Here is a 20,698-nt window from a genome sequence, read left to right as displayed (position 1 = left end):
AGTAATGATTGCTCTGCAGAAATCCTGCAGTGCTCTGGCTTCTCTCTATGGTGTCTAAAGGCAGATATGTAACTTGGAGATCATGACAATACATGATCCTCACTCTTGCATTGCTATTAATGAAACAGAAAGACACTGAGACTTCCAGAAGCTCAGTAAATGGGTCCCACTGTGGCATTCTGTAGTTGCTGCCCAGCAATTTTAATTCAGGAAATTATTCCTTAGAGAGTGGAATAAAGACCAGAAATTTATAGTCTCATAAACAGTAGATGAGGACAAGTGGTTGAACAAAGGATATTATAAAGAATGACATTTTATCAGCCATATTAACATGAGGAGGTGGCAGATAATATTGGGATCAGAGTTGGGATTACTTTCTGTTCTCTTCTGCACTATTTGTATATCATAAAGGAAGTCACTTTGGCTTTTCTCATTATGGGTTTAAATGTACTTAAATGAAGAAGTAGTGCAATACAATGTGCAGATAGAGAGCCGCTGGTATCAGATGAAGTTTGGAACTCAGGTTTATTGAATGACTTCTATGGGGATTATTTAAACTAAAACCCCGGTCTATTATGTGAAAGTTGAAGATAGTAACAGGTATCTTGTATTTAGTGTTGCTGCCCTGTGCTTTAAATTACATAATCCACATTGAGGCATCATCAGTATGCTTGATGCATGTAGAGTGCTAAATAAATAGAAGGCACATGCATTGACATCAATAAAAATAAGTGAACAGGTTAAATGATCTCTAACATGTCAGCCTCTCATATTCCCATTAGCCTGGACTTCATATTGCTACAGTTGAGAAACTTTAATATCTTCCTTTTAATTAATTTCTAGCTTTTATCCATATGTAAAACAAGTAGAATAAATAAGTAAACAAATGTTAAGTTGCCCAGTACAGCAATAGAAATGTGTGAAACTGTGTAGTGCAGGAATCGGGAAATTTGTTTCTAGGAAAGGAAAAAGATTTGTTCAGTTCTACACCTCGCACCAAGATTGCTGGGCATTGAACACATGTCTCTGAACCTCACAGGACCCAGGGTAAATATCTTTAGTGAACTTGGAAAATCCATCTAGCTTTTATGAGCAGAATGCTGGTATCATAAGACTTCTTGTGTCTCATGAATGGATAATATGCACAGTTGCCTTTTGTAAGCAGCACACTCTAAATGTTGCTGTTGCTGCTATAACTGTGATAAACATCTTATTTAAAGACCCAAAGGGTATCAGCACTTTGTCTTATTGTTGTAAGCTGCCACTAGTCACTTGGCTAAAACTGATCATTATATTTGTAGAATGTGTACCTTATCTATGGTTTCTCAGAGGAAACTCCCTAAAAGAAGCTGTTTCCCAGAGAAAAACAGGAAATAATATACTAGCAACAATATATACCAGAGATAAAGGAACAAGAGATTGATTGTGCAAGTTCTCAGGTTCCTGGGTTCATTTCCTTGATCTGATGTTTTCTGGCTGTATGGCCTTGATCAAGCTGCTTAATCATGCCATGTTGCAGTTTCTCCCTCTTTAAAATGGAAGCAATGGCTGTATGTGTTATAAGAGTAAAACAAGGTGATGAATGTTGCTGGAATATTGCGCATTGATGGAATGGGATATCCAATAAGCATTAGCTATCATCATTGTTAAAATTACAGAAACAATAAATAACCCTGGCATTGATGAGATGGAAGACATACAACCAAAAGGATAAGGAATAGAGGGAAGTCAAACGAAAGATAAAATACACATATAACCAGCTTTTGTGAGGAGGTGTGTCACTGGCCCCTTCCCATAAACTCAGACCTATGGTGGTTGTCCCCAAGGCACCACCTACCCAAGGGATAGGACGCAAATTTTCTTGCACCGCTGCTTCAACTTAAAATTCTGTGATTGTGCCATAACTAGCCACATGAAGAAACAGAGGCCTGTAGTCATGGAGACATTGACCTAGAAGATCAACACCCACAACAAGGGTATGACCCCATCACACAAAAGCCCACATCCATCAGCAGTGCATGGAAGCCTGCAGTGGTGTATCACACCTACCTCTGCCTACTGCCCTGCAACTGTGGTTCTTCTTAAGTGGCCACTGAGATTCGGGAGCAGATTGGAGGAAAATTGGAAACATGAGAGTGAGAGAGCTAGTCAGACTTCACAGTGTCTCTTTGGAGGGTCAGATAGTAAAGACTTCAGGCTTTGTGGCCAGATGGCCTGCTTCACGCCTACACGGTTCTAATGTCGTAACACAAAAGCAGCGATAGATGGTCTGTAAATGAATGGGCTTGGCTGTGATCCAATAAAACATTGTTATTATATGATTTATGAAAATAGGTGGAAGACCAGATGTGGCCCCTGGGCCATAGTTGCTGACCCATAGTGACCTATACATGGACCCAATGCAATAACTCAAGTTGTCAGAAGGACCTAGGTTAATACTCATATAAATTAAATATGATGTCATGCCAAGTAATGCTGTTGACTAGAGGTTAGCTGACCTAACAAAAGGGGCTTTGGACTGACAGTGAAGCGAAAGACAGTAACTGATTACTTCTAAATGGAGAAAGGAGCTTTTGTGAAGAAAATAGAAACAATATGTGAAAGAGAATTGGAGAATAAGAAAGGTTTGCATTTGCATTAGGAAAGCACTGGAAAGGGCTCAGAAACAATACTTTTTGCCTCATTTTTCTATATTCTAATTTAGAGCTTGTAACAGGGATGAATAATCACCCTTGTTTGTCAGAGACAGGGTTAGTGTGTTCATGTGCCTGTGTAATTGTCAACAGTGCCCTGTTTGGAAGACAGCTGTTCTTCATTTGAAATGTATGTTATATGACAAAAACCATGAAAAAATAAAAACTACTTAAAAATTGTAGCAAAAGTAGTTATGTGTGACATAACTTTTCACAAAAACTTGAGCAGTAATATACATCTATAAACATAGACATGAGCCTACATAAGGGCAAATATGAGCTCCAAACCAGAGCTGGAGTCACATCCAGCCTTATTCCCTTGTGCAAGTCTTAGATACTATGCTAAGTCTGCCTGCATCTCAACCACTCAGATGTAATGATAAATAATGAAAATAGCATCCCCACCCCCATGCTGTCCATCAAGGCCTGAGGCAGGTAAGGGCAGGAGAATTGTCCCTGAGCCCCACCAGTTGCAACCCTCAGGAGAGCAGGCCCTGCACCTCCCCTTGGCAGCACAATAGAGCCAAACCTGTTGGCAGCAGCATGAGTGAGCCAGCCCTGAATTTGTGAGTGTGAGAAAGCTGTCCCCATTACTTGTCTGTCATGCAGCAGTGGTGGGGGGGAGATGCACCCCCTCACCCCTCAGTCCTTATTGTCTGCGACAGATGAGCAAGCTGACCCTCTTCCTTACCAACTACAGCACTTGGGAAGGTGGACCCTGCACCTCGCCTGGGCAAGCACACAAGAGTTGACCCTGTTGGCAGAGGTGTGGTCGAGCCAGCCCCAAAGTTGTGAGCATGGGAGAGCTGTCCCCATCACTCATCTGTCATGTGGCAGCAGGGACAGGGGAGAGATGCCCTCCCCCTCTTGCCCATCAACTCCTGAGGCAAGTGGAGGAGCTAGCCCGAGGTCATAAGAGTGGGAGAGTTGCCCCCACCCCTCATCAGCCACAGCAGTAGGGAGAATGGCCCCTATACCTCACCAGGACAACACAGCAGAGCTGCCCTGACGGTATAGGTGTAGGAAAACTGACCCTGAGGATGTGAAAGCAGGAGAACTAACCTGGACAATGCTGGAGAGCTCACCCTGATGGTGAAGACAGGGGAGAGCTGGCAGGTTGACCAACCCTGCAACTACATTGGCCCAGAACCAGGGTTAAGTGGTGGCCCACCCCAATATCCACCCCATCTGTGATCTGCTGGAGCATGGGGGGGAAGGGGTGGAGTCAGTCCTGTGGACCCAGGGCTACAGGATCTCCATGACACAGGAAAACAATAAGATGTCCAGGAAGAGTCCCAGTGAGGGCCCAGTGTGGATGGTGTAGCAGAGACCATTGAACCAGACTGATGACTTTTTGTAATGAATGCTCCGCATGTAAAAATGTATGAATAAAGGGGTTTACTACATGACTCACTGTGTCACCCTGCAGCTTCCATAAAGAGATTTTTGTTTCTCCCCTTTTTTTCTTTAAATTGTATTCTGGAAGGGGAAGATGGGTGGGATCAGGAGGCATGATGTGAAAGACAAAAAGAGAAAACTCCAGCTACAGTGGATAATAAGAGTATATAGATCATACAAAAGTTCCTCTGAGCCAATTAAATATTATAGAATCTATAGGGCTTAAGTGTATAAAATAATGTCACATGGGGAGACCTAGAAATATCTAGTAGATATCACTCAGTTGGGAAAGTTAAAAATGGCCCTTTCCACCAGAGTTGAAAGGCACAGTACCAAGTTCAGTGATACCTCCCTTTATAATCTTAAGTACTTCTCTCGGGTAGGTGCAAATAGACTGGAGAGACACTCTTCATTGGAATTGCTTTTAATCTGAAGCCTCATACCCACCTTGGACATAGAAGCTCATTTCCTGCTCCTGCTTGCATTTGTTTTTAGACATTCCTCTCCTTTCGGGGGAAATGTCTGCCTGGTTGTTCTCTATGTGCTGCAGGTAGAGTTAAGTATTCCATTAATACTGAACATCTCACACACAAATAGATAGTTTAACCTTAGATTATTTCCCCAAGGCCTGAAGAGGTTAGTACAATATAAACAGAATTGGGTGAGCTGGTAGAGTATTTAGTAGAATCTCAAAAGAAATGTTTCTCTCTCTGGGCCTGCCTGGTGGTGGCTGGAATGCAGCTCAAATGCTTTAGCTCTTTGTAAACCTTTATCCTCTGTCCCTGACTCAAGCTTTCTCATTTCTCTGGCTGTCTGAATTATGCACAGGATGGACTATGCTGACCCACTGGGATGCATCAATCGCTTCTTAGATCTCATTTATGGTTCTATTATTCTGCGGCTGCTGAGAAGCCCACTGTAGTTTTCCATTATAACATCACACAGAAAAATAGAATATCTTGTTTTGAAAGCATGAAGGCAACAATTAAAGGAAATGGGTTTTAAGGAGAAGCGTATGGCAAAAATGTGAAACTTGTGATGCACTAAACCTGAGAGAATTCCATGTTGATAATGATGTTTCTCTTATTATCCCTGAACCTTCTAACATCCTTTTGTACCAAGCAGTGTGTTTTTAGATGATGATGATGACGACAATGACAATGATAGCAGTTAACATTTGTTGAAGACTCAAATCACATGACTAGGAAAGACTTGGGTCCTGCTCTCACAGACATGGACATGTAGCAGGCAGTTGTAACAAATAGTCTCAACTATTACCAGCACTACTTGAATCTGTAGGTATAATAGGAGTTTTTTATAGGTGGCCTGGCCTGCTCTAAGGACCAAGGAAGGCTTTCTTGAGGATGTGACACGCAGGAGTGATCTAGACAAAGGAGGTGTGGGAATAAGGAGAGATCCTTCCAGAAAGAGTGAAGCCTATATGCAGGAGCTTCCACAAAGCAAGAAGTAGATGGATTTGAGTCCAAGAGAAAAGTGCAAGGGAAAATTTAAATTGAAGAAACTGTTGAAGCATCAACTGCCTGAGTGGTAAGATGAGTCTAGAAACAAGACAGGACCAAACCTATGCTCAGCCTTAGAGGCCTGCACTTTACCCTAAGACCATGAGGAACCACTGAGCATTAAGGGAGAGGGTAGTTGATCATATTTGAGTTCTATGATGACCATGAATGGGTTGATAGAAGACAGAGATAATGGCTACTTGGACTAGAGAAGTGGATGTGTCTATGAAATACATCTCAGTTAGTCTGGCTAATAACACGCTTTCTATCCTTGAGTCTGGTTGTTTAACACTTGAAGTAATTTTCCATTCTCAAAACCTCAGATCTACTGCTTTCCCAGAGTCGCATGAAGCCAATGTAAGTGCTAATGAGAAATGGCAGTAGATAGTGACGGAAAGGAAAAACACCAAAGGCCAGCCTGCATCCCCTGGCTCCTATCCCCTAGTTTCTAGGGACAGACAGTGCCCTGATGCAGTCAACAGAGAAAAGGAGGCCCAGAAAGGCAGAGTTGCCTACAGTCAGCCCATAGTCCATAAAGATATTACTGCAGTGAAATGTGATGAAATGTACACCCAGAAAAGATTATTTTCTCATATAAAGCAAAAGTCTAATAACTAATGATGCTGTGGCTTTTTCACATTAAGTACAGGGCTCATCTGGAAAACCTGAGTAGTAAGCTGGACTGTGGGCACTGTTTATATGAAGTGGAATGAAGTGAAGCCCTCACCCCGCTCTGAGTTCAAAGAATAGTTACCAAGTACCAATTAGCAATTTGTACACTTTTTAAAAATGTTTTATTTAGTAATATGGAGATTTTGATTTTTTATTTATGTCTATAGTATACTTGTGTATGATGCATGTGTACGTGGGCATGCATGTGTATGTTTGTGTGTGTGTGTGTGTGTGTGTGTGTGTGTGTGTGTATGTGTGTGTGTGTACAGAAGACAGATTTGTGGAGCTGGGTCACTTCTACCTTTACATGCATTCCAGAATCTAGACTCAGGAAGTCAGGCTTGAGCAGCCTGCACTTTTACATATTGATCCATCTCACTGGCCAACCATAAGGCCTTTTTATTGAGAAACTATGTGGTAGAAACCATTGTGGAAGGCAAAGATTAATTAAAATGAACATGACTCTGATTTACATACAGTTTACAGATCTAAGCAAAAGCTGATAGTCTAGATATTAACCAAATAATTATATTGTTGACATTAAAACTACAGCCAAATGTGTGTGCTGTCCATGAGGTTCTGTGAAAGGAGACTCTGTGGGCCCCATAGTATAATGGGACTGTGAAAGGAGGTTCTAGCCTAGACAATAAGTTACAGAGTGATAACTGAACTGAGAGTATATACAAGGTCAAAGGAAGAACACAAACTAGAGAATGGTGACCAAATGAATTAACTTGGTAAAAAGCTACAGAATGCTTGCAGGTGCCAGTGTTATGATCAGTAAGTGATGTACAGATGAATTAAACGAAATCTACATGCCGAAAGAGGAAATCTTGCCAGTTATTAGTAGTATAAATTTGCACATTATCTTTGTCTCAGCCTGTAAAACAAAGAAAATAACATTTATCTTGTCATATAATGTTATGGCAAATGTTTAAAGCCCTTGACTCATCACCTGGTGCACAAGTGGTAAATTCTGTACTGACCTGATCTAGGGAGTCATACAGCATGTGGGAGAAGGGGCATTCTACAGTGATCACAGACTGAATATTTTAATCAGGCTGTTTGGGTTCAGACCCCAGGTGCAGTACTTACAGGCTCTGTGACTTTGGGCAAATGACAAACTTTCTACTCTTAAGTTTCTTTTTCTGTGAAAGGAAGGTAATGGAAATGTCCAATTCAAAGGTTTCCTGGGAGGGTCAAAGGAGATAATTGCATCCCTGTGTGAAAAATTGTTCAAGTAAACACCTGGGCCAAGTGTTTTAGGTGTATAAGACATTGTTTTGCACAGGCAAATAAGTAGTTCATTATTATTTTTGTTCTTATCACTCTAAGTAGGAAAGTGCAACTAGATAAGACCCAAAGGCTTAACATAGAGAATCTCGATCGAGGCCTTAAAAAGTGAACAGGTATTACATAGAGAAAAGGCTGATAAACCTTTGCTCAAGCTGTGGGACAGCAATTGCTATTGTGAGGATTGACCTGGGATTGCACATTGAAGAGAATACTAAGAAAAGGCTGCCAAGGAGCTGAGATAGTGTTTGCTTCATAAGCATGAGGACCTGGATTTAGAGCCTCCAAGCAAAAGAAAATCAAGAAGAGTGGCATATTATTTATAATCCCAGCACTAGGATGCAAAGACAGGAGAATCTGTAGGGTTTGCTGACCATCCAAACTAGTCCAATCAATGTGCTTCAGGCAAGTGAGGGATTCTGCCTCAGAAGCTAAGATGAAGAGTGAGTAAGGAAGATACTCAGTGTTGACCTCTAGCCTGCATGCACACCTTCACACACATACATGCACATGAACACATACATAGAGAAAGGGGGAGATGAGGAGGCCACTGGGTTGCTTCTAATGAACACTTCATCCAGCTGTTCACAGGAGCTGGAAGGCAGGATGATGTGGGAAAAAAACAGCATATGATACAATAAAAGCACTCAGTGTTGTTTGCTGTTCTTGTTTGTGCCTCATTATGGTTATATTGGCAGAAAATGTTGAAATATGTTTAGTGTGGGGGTTAACTATATTGAACACAAGGATATGTGATATTGCCATACTCAACAGTAGAGTATCCAAAGAAATAAAATTAATAGTCAGGTGATCAGAGTTCAGGTTACATATATGACTTTGAGAAGTGTACATCATAGAGTCTCAATAAACCATGAACAAATAAAGTACATTCCTGAGAAGTGATAGTATTTAAACAAACACATACATAGGTAATTTTGGTCAAGCTCCATTAATGTTTTTCCATTTCTGTGAGAGCACCTGTTTTAGTAACTACATCTAACAAACATAATTTATATATTGTATAACATTCTATAAGGATTGACATATAGGTTATTTAACTGTTGTAATTATTACACTTTTAGTATGGGTCAAAATTAAGTCATCTTCAAATATATCAAATGTTTCTATATTCAGTGAGTTCTTAGTTTGTGGGATGTAAATAACTTGAAAGCCTGATTATTTTCACTAAAAAGAATTCTGTGTTGTCTCCTTCCATAGAAGACCATTGCAAATGCATATGTGTATGCAACGTTGCTTGTAGTTTCAGGAGGTTTAGAAAGTCCATGAAGCCCATTCATAGCCCCATTTCTGGGGCTTCAGATCAATACCAGTGATGTAAACTATGTCAATATGAAGCAGAACACAGAAATTGAAAGGCCTTACTGGACCAATTGAGGAGAAGAATAACCTCTATACTACTGCTGACCAAAGGATATGTGAATATGTTCATAATATGACCCAATCCCAGTTCCTTCTTTTATTTGGCAGAATATATGTTTTACACTCCATATCAGTGTGTCTGTAATTGAGCTGAGTAAAATGGCATGTGTGTGTGATATCTTCATTTTTAGGTCTCAGTGAGCTGCCCCCTCCCTGTGAGGTCTTGAATCTTGGAGACCTCTCCAGGCCCTGGCTCCAATCCTGCTATTCCCCTCCTCCCTTGTGCCTGTCTAGGGCACTATTCCATTTGAGAAAATGCACAGCATGACTCAGCACTGGGTACTGCAGCTACTTAAAGGAGAAAGAACAATTCATAGCAACACCAAAAGTAAATTCAATACATTCAACATGGAATACAGCATCAAGATTAGTAACATAAAATGAAAGTATTCACAGCATTGGACAAGGTATATTATCATCCCAGGATGCTTTTAACTTGGCCTTTGTACAGTTCTAACTACTGAGGGTTATAATCACAAGAATATATTTTAGTATTTAATTCTCAATATGATGCTGATTCTACATGTTTATTTGGGCATTGCCTAAAGAATTCCACCTACTAGTGAGCCAACAAAATTACTAAAGCAAAGGTGATCGCCACCAAGCATGATGAACTGAGTTCATTTCCCAAGACCCACATAGTAAAAGAAGACATGTGAATCCTACAAGTTGTCTCCAGATCTCCATACCTACATCATGGCCTATGTGCTCTCCAACACACCACCCCCCAACACACACACACACACACACACACACACACACACACACACACACAATGTAAGTGTAGTAACGTTCTTGAAAAAATGTCCTGGGTTCTCAATATGAAGCAGAATAACTGTTTCGTACATTTGGTTTGTCATTCCTATCTCTTTCCTCCTGAGGATAGAACACACTTGGATACAATCAAGCATATACCTACGTCTGTGTCTGCATACTTTGTTTGCATGTTAGGGCCTTTAGGTGTGTAAAATGTGCTCAGTTTATTGAATTTTGAATCCTAGTGGTAGATGAAAAGGTTTTAAACAAGTAATTAACTAAGTACTGCATATTAGAGGCATTTCTTGTTCTCTCTGGTAGCTTCATCACCCTTCTCAAGGCTTCCGTTTTGGAACTGTCCGGGAAAGCAGTGCTGAAGACTATGTACGGCAGAGCTTCCCAGAGATGCACGAGTACATGAGAAGGTACAACGTGCCAGCCACCCCTGATGGAGTACAGTATCTGAAGTAAGTGTCACCCCCTTGGATCCTAAAAGCTTCAATTAAGGAGAAATCATGTTGGGTTTGCCTGGTTTTCTTTTTTTTCAATATGGTGGACAAAAATCCCTACTGCTGTGTTCAGAGATAGCACCTGCAGAGTCTGTACAGGTGACTCAGTCAATAAAATGCTTGCTGGACATGCACGAAGGACCACATTTGGGTCCCCAGTGCCCAAGTAAGACTCAAGGCACACACAAACACAGCCAGTGATTTTACACAGGACAAGTAAAAGCAAGAGGAATCTGGGGTCCTTTTGGTCAGCCAGTCTAGCCAAGTCAAGGAACTTCCAGTTCAGTGAAAGACCTGTGTCAAAAACTAAGGTAGAGCATGATTAAGGAAGATACCACATGTCAGCTTTTTCTAGCCTTACACACACACACACACACACACACACACACACACACACACACATACACCTATTCACCAACATATAAACACATACACATAAACACACAAAGAAATAACTCATACATTGTGAGATCCAAAAGACAATATAGAATGCTGTACAAGAAATTAAATGACCTAGATTACCAGTTATCTACATCGTCTATAGTATGCAATGCCTTTGGTGAAAGAGCCAGTAGGGTCATTAGTGGGGTGGATGGCAAGGGAAGAAAATGTTGGCTTAAACAACAATGCTGAGATGATTAAACACATGGGGAATGTGGCCAGAGGATAAAGTGTCCCAAAGCAACCTTTCCCTTCAAAGTGAATCCCTAAGCCTGTGGAATGCCTCATTTTGCCACAAGGAAATGGAAATTTATCTCAGAGATTTCCTGTGGGAAAGAAATAAGATAGAAGACAGTGACTCCTATGCCTGAATCCTTCTCATCAGAATTTATGAGAAGCAATCAGAGGCAATCATGTTGCCATGACAGATTATCAGAGCCTGTAATTCAGTAGAGTCAAATGCCAAGCCGTGCAGTGATGAGTCTGCTGGTCTAGCCTGCCTGGGCAAAGGGACTGAATGGCTTTCAGCTTCTGTAAGAGGGGATAGCATCAGGACAACAATTTGCAGCATCCAACCTCCAAGTCCCCACCTCAGTTCAACATCAGGAGACCAGTTTCTCTATGCTATTAGACTTTTCCCAGTGAACAGTAAGTTGCCTCAACCAATTTTTCAAAAAGGAAAGGAAGAAAGACTTTCATAGGACATAAGGCTTTGTGTTTCTCGAGAGATCTAGTAATAGCCCCTTCAGCAATTTTATGGATTTTTTTTTAAACTAAAACTCAGAGAGACTGGAAGCTGTGTGCTCTTTGGTTCACAAAATTATTTATGAAGTTTAAGTGCTACAAAAATGACACTTATTTTGCAAAAACATCAAAACATTAGAGTCCCTTTCTGACACACTTTAGAACTCCCTTGCCTCCCAGACTCTCTTCTGTTTCTTCTCCAGACAGTTGCACAGGTGTGAGAGAGAGGATGGGATGCCAGACAGATAGCAAGAGCTCTCAGCAGTGGTTGGCAAACAGGGCTCTGCCAGCAGCAGGGCAGGATGAGGTGAAACTTTCCTCAGTGTTCAGCAGCTCCCTTGCACTCAGAGCTTTAATTTTTCCCAGTGGCTCTACCTGAGAAGGCCTTCATCTGATGCCCAGTGTCATAAAAGTAGGACATTTCCAAAAGTGATATAGCTAACAGGTGGCAGAATATATATATATATATATATATATATATATATATATATATATATATATATATATATATATATGGATTCTAGCTTCAGGCTAGTTCAGACACCATAATGGAAGAGTCTTTAAGGATTTAAGAATAAGAATAATCCATGATGCAGGTGTATCCATTTTGTAGCTGGTGTGAGGAAGCCAAACAGAAGTACAGACTCTTGAGCTCCATCCCAAACCCACTGCAGTTTTCCAAACTTCTCAGGTGACCCATTGATTGACATAAAGCAGGAATATAGGCAGAGCTTATTGTCAGTGTCTCCTCACTTCTTTCTGGGCCTGTCACTACTTTTGACCTAGTCACTGTGGGTGTTCTTAGGCAACACTCCAAGCAACCATAGTTCTCATACTATCCTGCATCCCCAGCATTCTAGAGCTCGGACCTACAACATTCAGGGTCATCTACATAGATCGCTCATTTACTTTATTATGTTAGAGCATGACTAATTTTGTAGTATATAAAATATAGTTTTAAATGAATGCCTGTAAGACATGATTCTACAATAGATGAAGCTGGAGGTTGTGCCAACTACAACAATGATTCAGCCAGCCTAGAACTACTTATGACTAGATCACTCCAGTCCACCTCCTCCCCAGTGACTCAGATCCCATGAAAGTCTATGAGTTCATTGTGTCTAGCCTTTTCATGGCATAGAAATCAATCAAGGCCAACTAACCTCACTATGCAATTCAAAACCATGAGTATTTATTCAAGGATATCAGTGACACAGGGCTCAGAAATTACTGGTTTCAAAAAATGCATATGAACCTCAAGGATTTTTTCCCTATTTATCTTATTTTAGCATAGATACTTATGGACTATTGGCATGTTGCTGTGTAGCCCTTTTCAAGGTGCATTCTCTTGCTATAGTAATATTTTGACTAAGGATACATCTTCAGACTAGAATTTGACTTTATTACCTAGATTCCATTAAGATGCCTCATCAACAGCTCCTAGTATGAATTATTATTCACACTCCCCAGGCCCTTTATGAACTCTCTCTTGCTAGAGATCTGTGTAGTTTTCATTTTAGTTGATGTTAAACATGTCAAAATTAAGTTATTGTAACTTAAGTGAAATATTCCTGGAAAGATAGACTGCATTCTGCAGTTTCACTTCCTGGAAGAATGGGAAAACAATGTAGTGGCAATTCATGCCAAAGAGAGAAGCATTTATTATGTGTCTATGTGCGGTTCAGGCAACGTTAGCAATTTCTTGCCTGGTGGTGAATCTCACCTGTGTCTATGGACATCCTTCTCTTCCAAATTGTTAATGAGCCCTAACCATATTCTCCTCTAAGATTAGATGCTACTCCTCTTTATTGGATCTGCACAGCCTCACTCTGGTTTTAGAAGTGGAAGGACTGAGGCCACATTAAAAAGAGAAGTGTTGTCTTGCAAAGCTGCTTAGACAATTCTAATAGCAGGAACGTCTTTATTATGAAAGAGAAACTATTTAAGGGGTAAATGAGATGGTGAGAGAAAAGAGGGAGAGGAGAGAAAACGAGAGGATATGATCAAAATATTACATACATTCATGAAAATATCAGAATGAATGAGAGTGGTGGCTCGAGTCTGGACTCCACTTATCCTGAGATGGAGGCGGAAGTGCGTGTGTTTGAAGTCAACCTAGAGTATGTGGTGAGACTTTGTCTGAAAGAGAGGAGGAGGGGAGGGAGGGAGAGAGGAAGGGAGGAAGGGAGACTAGGAGGGAAGGAGGGTGGAAATGAGAGGTGGAGGAAAGAATTTTCACAATGAAACTCATTATTCTTTATAATTAATTACACTAATAAAAAATCTTTTTTTTTAAAGATTTATTTATTATGTATACAACATGTATGACTGCATGGCCAGAAGAGGTTGCTGGGAATTGAACTCAGGACCTCTGGAAGAGCAGCCAGTGCTCTTAACCTCTGAGCCATCTCTCCAGCCCTCAAAAAATCTTAAGTGTATAAATTCTATACTTCAGAAAAAGGGACTTGGGATGGCTGAAAACAAAGAACTTGCCTAGCTGGCTTTCAAACTCTGCCTTCCCTGTAAGGGTTGTCCACGCTGTGATTAGACACAGCTTTCCACTGGGTCATGTATGCTCCCATATTCAAAACAATAGAGAACTCTCATGAAGGACACCTAAGATATTTAATGGCAACTTAAGCCCATTGTCGATTAACTGGCACAAGCCTAGTGGACCCAAATTAAATTACCCTGAACTACCTATGCAGTAAGAAGAAACAGGACTCCCTGGAGACAGATTATTAAATTGAACCACTAAGATCTGTTACATAAGCTCCACCTTCAATTTATTGGACATTATACCATGGACTTAAAGAGACCACAAATTTCTTTTCTCCAAGAACACTAGAACTTTTCTAAGTATTTCCTTGATATCTATTCCTAAATACAAAATTATAGTCAATTTCTGAATAACAAAATGGTGATTGTGACAGGAAGAAACAAAGGTTTCAACACTGATTCACAAGAATACTTGTCTCCAACACTTAACCAGGTGTGTGGCCTAAATCAAAATACTTCAAATCTCTGAGCCTCATTTTCATCATTATTTGTTTCACAGTCCTGATGAATAATTAAATGTATGTAGGATACTGAATGCAGCACTTAACACAAGTTATTTTGATAAATAATAGAAATCAGCCTTCCCTGTGCACATTCCTATTCGATTAAGAGTTACATCTGGCTTTGATGTTAGACTTAGCAGTTAGAAGTGGGGTTGGTAGATAAACCCATGGGAAAGAACTTGTACACGCTAAAAGGAAAGCTTGTTTCCCTGATATCTATTCCACAAGTGAAAGAGATGTGAACAAGAGCCAGCAACTGACAAGTTTGTGCAGCCCTTGGTATCCAAGTTTCCATCCCCAAACCAAAGTCTACTATCAGGCTACTCCTTCCTACCCAGTAATAAGCCATTTTCATTTTGTTCCCTTTGGTTTTAAATATAGGAATGATCCAGAGAAACTAGATGCCTTCATCATGGACAAAGCCCTTCTGGATTACGAAGTTTCAATAGATGCTGACTGCAAGCTTCTGACTGTGGGGAAGCCATTTGCCATTGAAGGTATCAATCATTCTTAGTTCACTTTTGCCCAGGATGTGCTGTTTGCTAGCCTAGCAAGTCACAGGTGCCAGAAGCAGAGAGTGATTCATCTTCCCTTGTTTTCATTTTCAACTCATAAGCACTCAGCTACTAAGTTTGATGACATTAAAGATTTATTTTTCACCACTCAACAAATTTTTCTTTGCAAAATTGTTAGAACAAAAAATAATAGTTTCCAAAATGATGATGTCAGTTCAGGTACCAGGGAGTAATAGTCATAAGGATTCTAACACTATTTAATGTGAATTTGTGTTTGTGTTTTGTTTTGTGTTCTGTAGTGGTAAAGATCAAACCTTGGGCTTTGTAGTTACTAGGCAACTGCAACTGCTGTACCACAGATCTGTCCCAGCCTCTATCTAATGAGCATTTTTGATGAAGGGTCAAATACCATAATGAATCTGATTTAAAAAAAAAATATGATAGGACTCTGTTTATCTTATGTATATCCCAGACAATGCCAACCATGTGTGGGTTACATTGCCTGTTTGATGCTGAATCTCATTGGTATCTGAAGATAGTTTTCTCTTCAATTTTTGATGAGCCTTATCCATGTTCTCTTGTGAGTTTGGGCTTGAAACAATCTCATGGAGGTGCCAAAGTTGTTATTTCTAGAAATCTGTGCTTTCTGTGATAATGCAAACCTGTGAGAGAAGTCCCAATATTGATGAAATCTAGTCTACTCATTTTATGCACAAAAAAGACCAAGAACGAACATTGTATCATATTTTCATGCCCATATAAATTAGATGACAATAGTAGAATTATAATCTAAACACTGTATTTCCCAAAGAATGTTATTTGAGAGTCTGGAAATAAATAGAAAACACCAAATTCTGAGTTTTAGTACCCTTTGGGGCCTTAAGCAAAACTTTGTTTGAGCCCCAGGATTGCTTTTTTCCCACTGGCAACAAGTTTGGCTTCCAAATAGATAAACCCATCAATCAAACTTCAGGACTAAAGAAGCATTGCTTTGTCAGTATTTTCTCTCATTCTGAACAACAGCTGATATGTGGACTACATAGTTTGAACCAGCAAATTCCATACCTCCCAATTCCTGGCTTCTCCTCCCTGACAGTACAGTCTGGTGCTCATACACACTTGTCACAAAACATTTCAGTTTAAAACAATTTCATGGAGTGCCAAAGTATTGCTTGTTGTATGTGCTTTTGCGTGTTAGTGGGGGTATAAGAATATTCTGGTTTCAATCTCACAACCATAGTTGGTCTCTGTCTCCTCTAAATGTATCAGTGGATTTTTTTCTTCAGACTTTGTGTTTTTAATGAATAGGAATTATACAGCTGCTGTCATTTTTTCAAGCCTTTTTGTAGGCACTATGAGTCTCCTCTCCAGGCAAAATGACAGTGATAAAACTTAGAATGTCAGGATGAGAGATAGTTGGTGGTAGCATTGTTCTGTTACGACTAGAATATGAATGTGTCTGTGTGTGTGTCTGTGTGTGTGTGTGTGTGTGTGTGTGTATACATATGTATAACTCTGTGTATATGTGGTATGGTTGTATGAGAGAGAGGGAGGGAGAGAGAGAGAGAGAGAGAGAGAGAGAGAGAGAGAGAGAGAGAGAGAGAGAGAGAGAACTATAAAACTCAATAGCCTATTTAATGTAACAATAGAAAAATCCATTTTGTAGCATCTAGGGATACAGAGAGACATTTTATTTATGTTCTAGATGTATGGGGTAATTGAGGTCCCTTCTACCATTAGTGGTTGCTAACAACAAATCATTTGTAGAGGATATAAGAATAAAGGCCTTTATTTTCCACCTTTGTCTCCAGGGAGCAACCCCATCTTGTCAAAAAGTAGTGGTAAGATGGTTTGTTTGCTTCTGCTGGACCTCAGTGCCAGATGCCACACAATTAACTCCCCACTGGTTTCCTTTTTACATTTCCATCTGTGCTCCTGAGACTAAGTGTCATGTAGTTCCTATCATTCTAAACAATGCTTTGTTCTCAAAGAGAATAAGTAAATAAATAAATGGCACAGTCAAAGAGCAAAGATTTGAGAAGAGTGAGCATGACCATCACTGTTGGTTCTCCTCTCTGAATGAATGAGATGTGTGTGATGGTCAATAATATCAAGGGTCTTGACAGGATCTAGAATCACCTAGAAGATGAGCCTCTAGGCATGCTTGTGAGGGATTATCTAGATTAGATAAATTAGATAAGATTGGCTTAACTGAGATTGAAAGACCCACCCTGAATATAGGCAACAGCTTTCTGTGAGCTGGAGTCCTACACTGCTTTATGTTTCTGCTGCCATGACTTTCCCACGTGATGGATTGTACCATCAAACAATGAGCTGAAAAGTAACCTTTTCTTCCTTAAGTTGCATTCTTGTCTGGTACTTTGTCATAACAACAGGAAAAGTAACTAATATAGAATGTAAATGGGAAAATTTAAAAAATACTACCCCCATGAATGAGTTTACAACCTAAACTCAAAATATGTCAGTCAGCTCTCCATCCCTGTGACAGACGACTTGAAATGATTTGGGGAGCTGACAGTTCCAACAGTGCATGGTTACTTGGCTGTTGTTCCTGGGCCTGTGTTGAGGCAGAACATTATGCCAAAGAGAACATGGTAGAACAAGCCTGCTCACTTCATGGTGACCATGAAACAGAGATCAAGAGAGGAAAGGGCAGAGCAGGGTACTAACTAGACCCTTAGAAGAATATAGACAATGGCCTACTTCCTCCAACAGAGGGAGAGAGCCCAACCACTCAGTAATTCAGAGCCTTCACACTCCCAATCACCTCCCAAATGCCAGACCTTTAAACAATGCTGCATTGAGAACCAAACCTTCAACACAAAAACTCTCCAGGAACATTTTAAATTTCAAACCATAGCACAAAACTTAAACAATACAAAGGGATGTCATTTATAAGAAAGGTGGGGGAGACTAGTGAAGAAAGACAATGAGCTGGGAGTATAGTTCAGTGACAAGTACCTGCTTACCATGCATAAAGCCTCAAGGATAATCCCAAGCATTGCAAGAGAACAAAACAGACCTAATAATTTTTTTTCTTTTGGATTTTTGAGACAGGGTTTCTCTGTCTGTCCTGGAAATTGCTCTGTAAACCAGGTTGGCTCAAACTCAGAGATCCTCCTGCCTCTGCCTCCCGAGGGCTGGGATTAAATTAAAGGTGTGCACCATCATCATCATCATCATCATCATCATCATCATCACCACCACCACCCAGCAGACCTAATAATTTTTAATGCTGATTTCTTGTTCTTGATTTTGTCTTTTGAGATTAGTCTCATATAGCACAGGATGGCCTCACACCTCATATGTGGGTAGTACCTGATCCTGAATTCTTGCCTCTTCCTCCTTCACCTCCTTACTGCTCGGTGTCCAGGCAACACCATGCCTGGCTTTGAATTCTCATCTTTTTTCAGTGTTAATCTCAAGGATTTCTTAGAGAAATATTTTCAAATGTTACCTTCATTTTTCATGAAAACTTTAAATTATTATGTTTTTCTTTGGCAAAATATAGAGTTTTTGAATTTATAAAAATGTGAGAGCAACTATTAGACTGAACTACATACATATAAAAAGAGTCATCAAAGTGATTCCTGACCAGCAATTGCCCACTTGGCACATAGGGACATTGCAGGTGCCTAACTACAGCAATCTGTCAGATCTGGAACAATGCTAGCATGAACTGATTGTGTAATTAATGATGTATTTCCAATTATGTAACTCATCAATTTAAATTCAAACAGGTACCTAGGTTCACTTATTAACGCAGTAACTCAAATTTACACTGAGAGTTTGCACACACTTTCCCAAGTGTATAAATAATTTCAGGAACTTGTAGGGAAAATAAAGTCTACTGATTCCTTCATTCTGAATATACATTGGATCAACACAATATTGAGCACAGACTGAGTAGGGTGGCCACTGCCATCTATCTTCTAGAATCTAGAGGTTGAAGCCACCCAGAATTCATATGAACTCTAGTCCTCACTGCAATGGTAGTAGGGAATTAGTGATTAGACAGAGTGATTCAGTAGATCATGAGGATTCTAACTACAAAGAAATGTCATTAGTACCCATATAAAATGGGCTCATGGGAGCTCTTTGCCACATAAAGACACAGCAAGATAAGCCATCTATGAACCAGAAAGGAGATATTCATGAGACACTGGATCTGCACATGGCTGTTCTTGAACTTCCCAGAACCAAGACTATAAGAAATAAATGTCTTCTGTTGTTTGTAAGCTCCCTTGTCTCTGAAATTTGTTATGGTAGCCCAAAACAAGCTAAGATCATTATTAAATAGTGCCCCCAACTTCACTTTTCACTCTTACTTAAGTTTTCAAGTAAAAGTAAGGCCAATAAGAGACAGTGGCTCTAGCTTGAGTTTGTAGTCCTTTCATGGGTCAACCTTCTTTGCTACAAAACGTAAGAGCCAGAGGATGTGGAGGAGTGCTCTGAAATGCTGTCTTCTGGACATGATGTTGCTATAGCACACATTCATTCACTGTAGTTAAGGTTTCCTGTACAACCTCAATCCAGTCAACATGCCAGCATGGATAGAGGAGGAGCTCCCAAAGCACCATTCCTGTGGCAAAGATGTTGGTAGTTAACTGTTATGGAAGTATTGGAGAAAGTCACTTTCCTTTATGGGTGGGGCCACTAACAGGCTACCTCTGCCCCAGTGGATAGCACTATAACCATGCACATACAAGCAGTACTAACTGAACTCTGAATTATTAAGAAAAGAAAAATGGGAGGATGAAGTTGGGAGAAAGATGTGTTGAGGAGGCCTGAGAATTCTGGAAAGGGCAAGTAGGGGTGGATATGACCGAGATATACGATATACATATATGAAATTTTCAAAGAATAAATAAAAATATTATTTTTTTTAAAAAAAAATCTATTATCAGTTCAAGGACATGCAGAAAGTGTTTGGTCAAATTAAATGCTGTGCACCAGAGGCACAAAGATATATTTTGTTCTTGAGAATAAAAGGGAAAGTGTTAAGATAAATGAACACATGCCCCAAATTTATGCATTGGTGTTAGCAGACAATAAAGGTCAAGCAGAGAGAAAGAGTAATGTAACTGCACAATAATGATCTGTGACCTTTCAGCAAAGGGCCTTTGCCTGTTTCTGAGCTGTTCTTTTACTGGCTTTCCAATAATTATTTAATGCAGTGCTTAGAGCACTAACTCCGGAGTCCGGTCCTTAGATTAAAATAGAATTGCTGTCACTCACAGGCAAGCATCTTAATCTGTCCTTCCAGCTCCTCATCTGCATAATGAAGATATGAAATGAACACCTAGCATAAGGTTGTCATGAAAGTTAAGTAAAATAGTGCATGTTAAGCATGAAAAAACACACCCACTATACAAGATTTACTCAGTAAGTTATTAACATTCAGGATATTCAATAAGTTAAAAGCCATGCACAGGAAAAAAAATTCTCCCAAGATATCCTTCATGGATTTCAACTCCTCCAAGACACTTCTCTTTCCAACTTGATGTGCTGAAGCTAAGGGAAACTCATTTTTAAATACCTCTTTCAAATTGGGACTATGATAATATGCTTTCAACCATTACCTCAGAGTAACTAAACATGGCAAATTCAAGGACATATGTAAAATGAAATGAC

At 40.0% G+C, this 20,698-nt stretch overlaps 1 protein-coding gene across 1 annotated transcript in view; it reads left to right on the top strand.

The window, feature by feature from the left end:
- Grin3a (glutamate ionotropic receptor NMDA type subunit 3A) overlaps positions 1–20,698 on the top strand; it is a 188,851-nt gene that overhangs the window by 124,271 nt on the left and 43,882 nt on the right. Inside the window, exons 4-5 of the mRNA XM_042271173.2 lie at positions 10,094–10,239; positions 14,910–15,025. Coding sequence (XP_042127107.1) covers positions 10,094–10,239; positions 14,910–15,025 — 262 coding nt within the window. The remainder of the gene's footprint in view (positions 1–10,093; positions 10,240–14,909; positions 15,026–20,698) is intronic.

This window comes from Peromyscus maniculatus, chromosome 2 (assembly GCF_049852395.1).
Source record: "Peromyscus maniculatus bairdii isolate BWxNUB_F1_BW_parent chromosome 2, HU_Pman_BW_mat_3.1, whole genome shotgun sequence".
Classification (NCBI taxonomy): Eukaryota; Metazoa; Chordata; class Mammalia; order Rodentia; family Cricetidae; genus Peromyscus; species Peromyscus maniculatus.
The sequence above is the reverse complement of the archived record's forward strand: the minus strand, read 5'-3'. Positions and strand labels throughout refer to the sequence as shown.